This window comes from Oreochromis niloticus, linkage group LG1 (assembly GCF_001858045.2).
Source record: "Oreochromis niloticus isolate F11D_XX linkage group LG1, O_niloticus_UMD_NMBU, whole genome shotgun sequence".
NCBI lineage: Eukaryota > Metazoa > Chordata > Actinopteri > Cichliformes > Cichlidae > Oreochromis > Oreochromis niloticus.
Window position 1 is genome coordinate 23,399,753 of NC_031965.2, and position 12,048 is coordinate 23,411,800.

The window sequence follows — 12,048 nt, forward strand, 5'->3', positions numbered from 1 at the left end:
CACCACTGCATGCGTGTCTGCGTGTGTTTCTGGATGTGTCCCAGAGGCTGTGTTCATACTACTGTGGGAGATCTATGGCTGGTGACTCCAACTCACTGGCACCCTACTAGCAATAGCCTGGATGTGATAGGCAGATGAAAAGAGAACAAGGCAGTGACAGAACGACAAGCAGAGAAGAGGCAGAGAGAACATGTAAAGGACAAAATGCTTTCTTCCCTAGTTGGGAGCATCTCATTTTTTCTCATTAGGGGAACTCATCTGAGCTCAGAGGATAAAAGGAGGACTGATAGCCGGTATTTCTCTTTCACTCCATCTCTCCTCTTTCGCTTTTTCTCCTACTGTGCACATGCCACCTAATTAATTACACCCTACCATTGCATTGCTACAACAACCACTGCTGTCTAATTAACAGCAAGCCTCAATCATGACCCCACTTCTAGGGTTCTGGATCTGTTTGTGTGCGTGAGGTAGAGAGGTGGAGGAGGAGTACTGTAAATGTGTGATACGCTGTAGGGAGGATGGAAAAAAACAGCAGGCAAAAGAGAGAGAGGGAGAGAAGGGTAGGTTGATTAAAATTTAAGATGAAGAAAGAAACAAATGGATGACACATAGCTTGCAAGAAGGGGTGAGAAGAGCTTAGTTAAGACAAACCATTAATGAGAAGACAATTATTTAAATATGACAGATGCTCAAAAGAAGAGAGCAGAGATGGGGCAAGATAGATGGCGCATCTCCTCCCCAGTCCCAGCTGGACTTTATCAGCCAGACTGGAGCCAGGGAGGTTGGTGGGGAGTCCCAACTGTGGCGCGTTTCACCCCGGATACGTCACTACCAATCCCCCTTGAGCCTGCATGAGCCTGGCCAGGCCTTGGTGCTGCTTAAGCCTGCCAGGCCAGGCTCCTCGGCTCCTACCGGCCCAAACGCACTCATACTGATTTTATCAGAGAGAAGAATAGAGTGAGGCAGACACTCAACACACATCAGCTGTACAAGCTGCAAACCGCATATGCTACATGTAACGTCCCTGTGGTTAAATGGTCTGCAAAAAGAGATGAAGAGAGAGACGAAGAGGGCGGCAGCTGTAATTTGTTTAGTGTATGTGAATCGATTAGAGTTAGGGTCGCATTGTTCTTCTCCCACGTCACACACAAGAGAACTGAAGCCCAGTGGAGCAATCAAGGGCTTAAATGGAGTTATGCGCACACACGCACATGCACACGCAAACACACACCCTGGTTTCCCGAGTGTCTTCTAAATAGTTTATGCAGAACATGAGGCCGTACGGATGGTAAATGAGAGGTGAAAAAAAAAACACCCCAAAAACTGATGATGGGGACCACACCGGATGTAAATTATACACTAATGGGAAAATACACTTAAATGTAGATAACTAACAGATAAAAATGACACCATAATTAATTTTAAGGTGTCAACCTATATCCAGTGACTGCTTTATTAATAGTGTTAAAGCCACTTTGAAGAGCCAAGTAGAAGACTTTTCTTGTAATTACATCCAGACATATCTAGTGTTGCTCCCAAAAAAGTTTGTGCCTCCACAGGCATAAAAGAAAACCCTCATATTACAGCATAAAAAAGATCCATGCAGTTATTTCAGACATGTTGCTTATTTCACTTTATTATATAACAATAATAATAATAATGCAATGAAAGCTAATATTAATTTTAAGAAATTTTTATGTTTATATAGTATTTATGTGAAAGAAACCTGGACAGGATAATTTAATATACTTTATGTTACTGTATTTTACCATTTTAATATCAGCATAAGTGCAGTCAAAAGGAGAAAGCAGAGGTGGATATGACATTATCTGGTCAATAACATTTTGATAAATGCAAAATAATAAAATAACACGATATAATAAAGTCATATTAGATATTTAATCAAACTCACTTACATTACACGTTTACATTTTTACTCTTGGGCACTATTATAAGACGAGTATACAGTCTTTCTGTATTTTCATGTACACAGTCGTATAAAGGCGAAAACGTGACACGTATATAGTTTCACTAGAACAACATAAATGGAAGATATAGAGGAGGATAGGAGAGGAAGAAGGAGAGAAAGTGAAACAGAATGTACTAGTAATGGGCCAACGGCAGAGAGGAGAGGCCATGTTCACTGTCAGCCATTAACATGGCCAGGACTAAATTATTCACTGCACTCTGTCACCTTACACAAGCCTGGGCTAACACAGACTAAAGAGGGCTGTGTGCGTATGTGTGTGCATGTGGGTGTGTGAGAGTGTGCGTGTGAATGAACTGTGGCTGGTAGGAGGTGGAAGGGAAGGATTCCTTTAAAGAAGGGGCTCAGTAATGCCATCCTGTGGCTAGAAGAAGAAAGACTATGTACAAGCTTTTTCAATTAATTACACAAGCATTCGCAACCATACAACAGATCAAGAACACGCCTTTATGTTACTCTGAAAAATGTGCATGCAAATAATATACAAGTGCTAACCTTCTCTTGCCCTTTGAGGGTACGACAAGCACACGCAAATACATAAACATGCAAGCACAAACACCGCAAGTAAAACCATTTAAAAAAAAAGACACGAAAGAACAGAGAACTGTTTTGTGTAGAGGAAGCTGATTTCCATATAGCCTGCTGGTTTACTATGGAACAGGAGAGCGTAGTTAGGAAGAGCAGCTGGGCAAACAATACAACCTCACCTGGAGTCATTTATATGGATTGCTTGTGTGGCTGTGCCCGTTTGTGTGCGTTATGCCTATGTGTGTGAGGGTTTGTGTGTTTGGTTGTTATGTCGAGAGGGGTGTCTCCTGTTGCTGCTCTTCTTCATCATGTTCCTGAAAGTGCCGTTGGCAAGGAAACCGGGGAGAGAGAGAGCAAGCGCGAGACACATGAGAGACAAGTCAAGGAGCACAGTTTCGGGTAAGAGCAAGACAAAATGGGGAACAAAAGGCAGACAAATGAGAGAGGAAAAATAAAAGCAGAAGATCATGGCAGAGAGTGCTGGTGGTTGTTGGAGGAGCGGGGCTAGAAGAAGATGGAGGAGGGAGTTACAGAGGGGAGCCAAAGAGCATGTGACAGTGCGACCCATGCCTCCCGCTGACAAGCTTTATTACAGTCCCACCTGCCGAGAGACAGCAAAAAGCACTTAGTCTCAGCCAAGTCGTCTGACAGTGGAGGACAGTTTGAAGGGAGGGAAAGAGAGAGGGATCAGAGAGTGGGAAGAAAGGAAGGAGAGAGGCTAGAAGTGGAGCCTGGATGGGAGGAAGGGATGATTAAAGTCATGGGGTTGCAAAAAGGGCTGGAGAGGAAAGGTGATATAAATAAAGGTGACGCACAAAAAAAAAACCATGACAAAAGCACAAATAAAAATGAATTCAATATTGTTATTAGATGACCACCACTGGCAGAAATACGCTTTATTGAAATATTTTCATCTATAGAAAACATCCTCACTTTTACTTGTACCCACTGTGGATTAATTTGTAGCTCTTTTGGTGAGCTATTGCATTGCTTGATTTTCTAATTTTCCCCCATGTTCTCAATAATGTCGGAGGGCACAGTGGTGCAAAGATGATTACTGTCACCTTGCAACAAGAAACTTTTGGGTTTGGCTCCACCGACTGGCTGCGGCTCCTCTGTATCCTCCCCCTGTGCCTGTGTGGTTACTCAGCTTCACCCGAAAGCTCAACGACATACATGTTGAGTTAACTGGTGATCCTGGCCATAGGTGCAAATGTGATTGAGAACGGTTGTCTGTCTCTCTGTGTTAGGCTCGGTGACCTGTCTAGAGTGTACTTCCCCCTTTTTTTGCCCTATGACAGCTGGGATAGCCTCTACAAAGCTTGCTGCCAGTTTTTAGCACATCAGGCCTAATCATGCTTGAACACCTGCTTCCTTTCTCAATGTGAGGTCAAAGGTCAGAGTCTGGAAGTTTCTCACTAAGCTGTCTTTTTTTTCCCCCCTTTTTTTCCCTGAGCTGTCTGGAACTTTGGCTGATGGCTTCCATGCTGGGCCTCCACCTCACATTAGGTGGTCTCAGTGTGTAAATATAGCATATCTTAATACATCTAAATATATTTTTTCTCAAGTCCAAAAAAGGGACTCACAATGCACTGAGTTGACAAGCAGTACTGGTTTAGTTACTTGAAGTTAAAAAGCAACACTTTCAAAAACAACATAAATTTACTAATTTTTTTACCCAATAACATGGGGTTTAAGCTTTTTGGATAAAAATTGGCAATGCATTTCAACATATTGTAATTGATGTAGTTTAAGATAATTTTAAAGCATTGCACATCAAGCTTTACAAATCAGGTCCTTTCAGACCAGCTGTGGTGAGTGGTATAATAGTAGAGTATAGCAAGTGCCTGTACAAGAAAAAAGTTAAGCAAGGGACTTTCACCTTGGAGAGAAGGTGTTGAATCCCTTGTGAAGCCAAAAGTTAGCCTATCTGGTGGGAGGCAGTCAGGAAAAGAGAGATGGAGAGAAGAGAGCTGCAGAAGAGGGTATACTGGCAACAAGCTTGTTGCAGGAGTAGTTGATGAAGACACTTCTTTATCACTCTTGACTGTGTCATTGTCATTGCGCAGAAAGAATGTCAGTTTTCAAACATTGCCTCCCCGAAGGTGTTAGGATAGCAAGGTAGGTAAGAATATGGATATATGCAGTATAGAGCTAAATATCCACCCAGAAATAACAACGCGATTTTAGATACTGCCATCATTTAGTGCACCAGCTCACATCTAATAGAGCTCCAGCCTGATGATGTATCTGCTGATGAGCTATGGCCAAGTAATGACATGCTCCGCTGCCTGTGAATCTATAGGTCTCTTCCCTAAGTCTACACTTTCAGGCTCCCAGGCTCTGGTTGGAAAACCACAGTCACTAAATCAAACCCATCCGGAGGGAAAAGGAGAGAAAGTGAGAGAGCGATGGAAAGAAAGAGACAGTGAATATGGGGGGAAAAGGGGGTCAACAGCCTGTTTCTCGGCCTTTCAGGGAAAGGAATGTGTTGGAAGGGGTACAAATCAACCAGGAGTGACTGCACAATAAGGTCAGTGTGACCAGAGGAGAATCCCGACACAAATGCTCGACTTGCACATATACACGCACAGGAGCAAACACATTAAATACACAAATGCAAACACAGTGAGTGATTGAGTCGGGGCATAAGCTCATGCCCACCCTGCGAGTGGCTAATAACCATGGCATGTTGCCAAACCCACTGTCTCCTCACTAATTCCCCCATGCACGCCAGCACTGGCGCCACACACTGCAGAACAGGGCTCTGTTTCTCAAAAGTTCTATGATCATTACATTACTGAGTTACTCAGATAGATGAATGAAAAAAACAGGCACACACGCCATCCAGTTTGCAAGGCCCTGAAGAAAAGATAATGAAACAAACAATGAAAACACTGTGAATTAATATTTGTTTATTGAGACTGCCTGCTCTCACTTAACACACACACACACACACACACACACACACACACACACACACATACACATATCTCAATGCCCACTCTGATGGGCTGGAAAAAGAGGGCAGAGAAGTGGCACTTTGCCAAGTGTGGTGCTGCCAAGAGACTCAGTATACCCCAGTCTCCAGCGGCATTTTAATCACACACATACACACACACACACACACACACACACACACACACACACTTTCCCATCTGCTGTGCTTCATAGAAGCGGTGGCAAGCTTGTCACTGTCATTTGAAGTTGTCCCACCCTCCCATCCCCACAGAGGGGGACAAAAGAGAAGAAGAAAAGAGAGGGAGCCGAGGAGGGGGAGCAAGCAGTGGCATTCCTCTCCATGCTTCCTCTGTCACCCTCCAGTCGTTCTCTATTGAGCGCATTCCTTGCTACCACATCTTCAACTCACCATCCTCTCCTTCCCCACCCCTCAGTGCCTCAGTCGTGTAACCTCTTTGCTCTCTTATTCCTTGCACTGCTCCTTACATACACATGCCGATCTGTCCACTGGACAAAAGACGGGGGAAAGTGCAGCTGTAATCATCTTCTTACAGCCGGCTTTGTTTAATGTTTGCATGTGTAGCTTACTGTGTTGTGGCATGGCTGTGTGAGCAGTCAACCTGCTGTCTTCCCTAACACTCTTAATGTGGAATGTTAACCAGACACAACAAGCTCAGTCTTTCCAAGCAGATGCAAGTGGCCAAAGACTGTTAAGTACCCACCCTCTGTGCCCCAACCAGTACCCACACCCTACCTTCAGGGGTGTTCCATGCTCCCACTGTGGGTAATTGTGATTGTATTGAACTGGCCAGAAGCCAAGTGCGCTCAACTGCCAAGTCTGCCAAGTCCAGCTGTGCTGTTGCGATCAAAACACACTCACAGCTCATCTCATGGCAATCAGCATGCGTAATTCCCTTGTCAAAATATACATATGTACACAACAACATGAAGGTATATGTTTCTGAATAGATTTATTCAGAAGGCTGCTCTGACACAGTGGAGCAGAGCAGAGTAAAGGCTAACAAAGGCACGAATCAAAGAAGCTGTGAGACGAATAAATGCTCCAACAGTTGAGATAAAGAAGAGAATAGCACCACAGATTCCCACTCTATATACTCTTACTATTATATAGGCGATATAAGTCCTGTGTGTCACTCCCTCTATTAGAAATCTGTGCAGTTATTGCAGCAGGAGGTTTACCTTTGTCCTTCCTCACCACTAATGATGTATTGACTGTGTAGTTGCTCTGAGTGGGTTGTGAAGTCTTCATCAAATCAAGGGTCCACAAGCATGAATCACATCGTGGTCAGCCCAGTTCAAACCCTCTGTTTCCTGCCATATGAGGGTTCACTGCAATGGTTTTGAGCATTTGAAATTAAAAGTGGCTCCTTCTGAAATATTTCTGATATGATGTAACCGAGCATAGAGTGCAGACTGCAGTGGACAGCAGGAACTGTCTCAAATCATCAGTCTATCGCTATAGCTTCACTACGGTTGCTGCATGGGGACATTTAATGATTTAAACCCTACAGCCTTGTGATCATGACTGACTGTGTACCTCTTTACTCTATTCTGTGTGAACACGGAAAGCGTGTCTTGTGTCACGTTTCTGGCCCGAGAGAAGGAAATGGGCCGTGTCATGTCAGTGTGAGCTGCAGCGCAACACGCATGATGAAGAGCGCTTAAATAACTCATGAAAACCCTGTTCTCATACCACAGTAGACCACAGGGAGGATCATTCAATGTTACGTGTGTGTCTTCAGATGTGAGGTCCCCCCCACCCCTTGTCATGACTGTTTAGCCAAGTGCCTTTGTGGTGGTGCTACAGTGTCTGTGTGTTTAGTTAGAAGGAGAGCTTTAGATAGTTTCTGTAAACGACAACAGGGCACTCATGGCTAAACAGAAATAGCCGTGGAAAAAAGAAAGAGAGGCCTGAGCAGGAAGGAGCACAAGAGAGAGAGTGCTGAAGAAAGCGACAGTGGAAAGAGGAGGATGAGATAAGGAACGTACAAAACGGTGATGTTTATTAGTGTAAACATTTCCATAAATAAAAGAGAGAAGAAAAAGGGAATTTTGCATTCAGTTAAAAGGCAGTTTGGCTAAACTGATGAGAGGAGACAGCAAGCGCTTTCCACATAAACACACTGAGCTCCAAACCCCTCTGTTGTGATGGCCTCCCTCAGGACATATAGTCACAATTTGTTTGTGGCTGTGCCTGCTTCATCATAACATCTTCAACCTCATTTTCCAGCATTACTTTAGCAGTCCCATCCTCTTAACCCTCAGGTCAAGCACCACTTCCATGCACTATAAAGGAGATGTGAACTGATGCAAAACATGCAATTTCTATAACTGATTAAAAAGTGTATTTGATTAATCGATCTGTAAACTTTCAAGTTAATAACAAAAGGGGGCTTTGTAAAAAAAAGTTGGCTTTGTAGGTTTGCATTGCTGGTGATTAGGAGCAGCTGCTATAAAACAAAGCACTCAAAGGATGGTGAAGAGATCAAACGCCTGGGACATTTGCAAAACAAACTGCAGGCAAATCATCTTCACGCCCCATAATCTCACTCGGCAGCTTGTATCGATAGATAGTTGTGATGTGACACGATGGAAAAGAAGCTGTTAATGTATGACGCTTGGTGATACGTATTCTTGGTATACGGATGAGGTGAAATGGGGCTGAAAAGTGTAAAAAAGGCAGAAGTATAAGAGTACATGGTGGGACAAGCACGAAGAGAGGAAGTCAAAAGTAATTTTTGTCACTTTTCGGTTAGAGTGTCAGAACTGCCAAAGACCTCATTTCATTCACTCCGGGGGTCTCACCACTTCCTGTGTTGCTACATAGCAGGGTCACACAGATACCTCACACAGGAAAAAGTAAGCACAGATAAGTTGCTTACCAAGTAAAGAGTATATATTTCGAGGGTGTGGTTCATTCTAGCTGTAGAGTGTTTACTACTGAACGTTCTGAGTGACAGACTCTCGAGTAGTTGTGGCCACAGGAGACACACAGAGACAAGATCAACAAATGCAATATTAAACATATCAGTCAGTCAGATAATACTGCTAATGGCTGGAAAATGGCAAAAGGAAATTCGATTGCACTGCTTTATAGTGCAGTAAGCTCTGTAAAATCACAGTAGTGTTAAGTGAAATGCTTTGAATCACAGATCCCTGGTGCATAAAAGACAAATAAAAGGTTTCAGTGTTTTAAGCAAAACAGAAAAACAACAAAGAGAAGCAATAGTGATGAAAATAGGGAAAACGGAAGCATAAAACCAGTGGAACGAGTGGGTTTTGAGAGTGCAATACTCACTGGAAAGCTGACGGTCTGCTCTCTCTGCCTCCAAGGTCAGTGGGCGAGGAGAAGTGTGGTCACCTGTAGTTTGTGAGGGCCCCGAACCTGCGTCCACTTCCGTACTGGCTCCTGCTGCAGCCTCAATCACAGTACTACCCTGAAACGTAGAAAGACTGTAAGGGTACCGAGGTATAAGAGGCGTTTATTAGGTCTAAATACATTTCCTAGAATAACCATCAACAACAACTCAGTTTAAAGATTCTGCTCCTGCGAAAGTGACAGTACGAGAGATGCTGTGGAAATGTTTGCAAAACATACATGTTCTTACTTTATCAGGGCTAAAGCAGAAATACTGGTATTGTAATAAACTTTAAACAACAACAAGAGATTGATGGTGCAAATATAGCAATTAACTGCAGATCTATTTTGACTGCAAACATTTTTAGCTGCTGTCACAGCACTCAGATTTCTGCTATAAAAAGACAACAACCGAAGGGGGCTGCAGCTCTGGGTGAAGAAATGTCCCTTCCCTGAAGTGACAGAGCTACAAAACAGAGAGACAGACAGACAGAATCAAAGAGCGAGACAGAGGGAGACTTTTCCTGACAGACCAAGTCTGTTTGTACGTGCTCTACTCTGCCCCCTTCCACAGCTGAAAGAGGAAAGATGGATGAGACATCAGCAGAGAGACAAGCTGACCATGAAAAGCAGAGGGAGAAGCAGAGGGTGGCTGTCAGCGAGGTGAGAGAGAAGAGTGGGGAAGACTTTAAAAAAAAAGAAAAGAAAAAAAAAGACTGTGATGGCTCCCTCCATTGACGAGTAGCAGAGAGACAGGCAGGGGAGGTGCAGCACATCTTAAGACAAAAAGGCACCCTGGGCTTATGAAATATACATAGCTCTCAGCTGGAGACAGAGACACGGAGCGACAGAGCAGAGGAGGGCCCTGAAGACTGACGAGACTCCACTAGCCCTCCTAAACACACACTGCTAAAAATAAAATACACAGACACATTCCTAATGACTTCTCATGAGGAGCCGGGGGGAGTAGTTAGAGTCTCTTTTTCCTCCTTTTTTTAGTGTGTGTGCCCGCCTGACTGACTGCATGTATTCACAGACATTTGTTGATGTTTGTGAAACATCAAGGTGCATCAATGCTTCCTCCTACAGTTACAGGTTGAGTGGGCAAACCCAAAACGGTAAATATGACACAACAAACTGACAAGTGCTTTGGCAGTTGGCCTGTATGTAAATTCGCATACTGGTCAGGGGATTTTTGTTTTTTTGTTAGCTCAACCGCTTCTCTCAAATCTGCCCACGGGGCTTCTTTTCAGGCCCAGACAGCTGCCTGTGCCACACCAGCAGTTAAAAACCATTTAAAATACACCTCACTTAACAATACATTCACCCTTTGTTCAAGCCAATGATTCACCTCTCCTACGCACTTTTGGTTACGGATATGCCACTGAGGTATTAGGACTCTCATCCCATTGTATTTCTGTGCACCTGTCTAACCAGCAAGAATGTCACTGGGTATTTTGACTTCTTTGCTTTATTATATCTTATCTTAGCCTCTTCATCAGGCATGTTGGGTATGCTTTAGGACTCTACACACCTTAAAAGCAAAGTAAGGGGGAGGACAGTGCAGGCAAATAGTCATGTCTGAGCCCGTGGATTAACTCTACTCCAGACAACACACACAACAAACATGCTCACGTGTTTCCTAACCTTTTCTAACTCTCGCTCTCTTTTATCAGCCACTTTGGTGTCTTTTTTTCTTGTTTAAAAGGGACAAGTAAATGGCTTATTTATGAACTCCCTAAAATGGATGTAAAACTATTAAAAAAAAGAAAGGAGAAGGGCACAGAGAAGCAGCTAGCAGGGCATGAACTTCTGTATCTAGTCAAGGACATTAGCCTGTAGAATTTAATTACTCAGATATTGTTTCTTTTCTCATCCACTAAACTGGATGGCAGGAAGCAGCACTTAGAAATCCAACCCTCAACGAAAAAGCCAAGATAACAGGACTCATTGATGCTAATTTAGATGTTGGCATCAAAGGCTTAAAATGGCTCAGTTAGGCCCAAAATATTGGGAAGCGATATATTTTCACAATGTCTTGGTGACACAACATAACCCTGTGACTATATACTATACAGCTTTAAGATAAGCAAAGTGTTACCTTCTCGATGACTAGCAAATAATGTAGCAATTCACGATTTGTTCTTAATCTGTTTAATGTGTTGGAATGCTGATATTTGTTAATACATATTAACTGCAAAGTGCAGCTAGGGCTAAGGAAATCTCTGTGACGCATGTCTTTGTTTGTTCCCAAGGTGTCACACAAATTGAAAAACTTCCAAGATGACAGCAGGAAATTTAAGAGGAAGACAACTGATTGCACATCCAACCTAACCCAACCAAAAGCTCTTAATTTATTTTAGAAAAACTACAAGTAACTACCTCTTGAGCTGCCTGGCCAACTCCATCAATCACTAAAACAGTAAATCTGAATCTCACATTTATGCTGCATTGCTAAAAATAAGAAAGAAAAATGTGCCCGCATAAATAAAACTGATCTAAAGCTATATAACCACTCTTTTATTTGAAGAGCTGTGCCTGAGTGTGCATGCACACTTATGTTGACATATGCTTTCTGAATAGACCAGAAATAGACCAAGGCCATTTAAGATGCAAAGCAGGAGTCAGGAGGTGAAATGAGAAAGATCTACAGAGGTAGTACTAATTGAGGTTAATTCCAGAGTTCAGCATTATCTCTCTAATCGGTAAGGAGGGTGTTAGTAATGGACGATGTCACAGGACATGGAGAGAGTCTGCCAGCACAAATCACTTGCTGTGCGAAGTATAGTATGCCCTCCAAGGATCACAAAACATTAGTAGCTGAGAGCAGATCTTGATAGGCGGCTACAGATAAACAGTCCAGAGGGTACGTAGGCTTACATGTAGAAAAGTGTGCATGCTTGTGTGCCTCTATTACTGTCTTAGAGAAAAAGGCTTTTCAGTCAAGAGAGCCACGACCTCTGTAGTTATCGGCCTGTCTTAACCTACATATCACCTGTCAGCTTCTAAACAGCGTTGACAACCTCTTGCACGCATCCACTCACTTCTAGAGTCTGTATCACTTCTAAGTGAGACGCAGGGAGTGATGAGGCAACGCATATGCACATCACTCAAAAAGACATTTAGCCTTTGATAATTACTCTCTGTCTCTCTCATCCACACTCACTGTGGCCTAACTAAGGCCTCTTCGGCG

At 43.2% G+C, this 12,048-nt stretch overlaps 1 protein-coding gene across 1 annotated transcript in view; it reads right to left on the bottom strand.

Annotated features, from left to right (window-relative positions):
* Positions 1-12,048, bottom strand: part of gse1b (Gse1 coiled-coil protein b) — a 163,459-nt gene that overhangs the window by 104,524 nt on the left and 46,887 nt on the right. Inside the window, exon 2 of the mRNA XM_005467129.4 lies at positions 8,796-8,934. Coding sequence (XP_005467186.1) covers positions 8,796-8,934 — 139 coding nt within the window. The remainder of the gene's footprint in view (positions 1-8,795; positions 8,935-12,048) is intronic.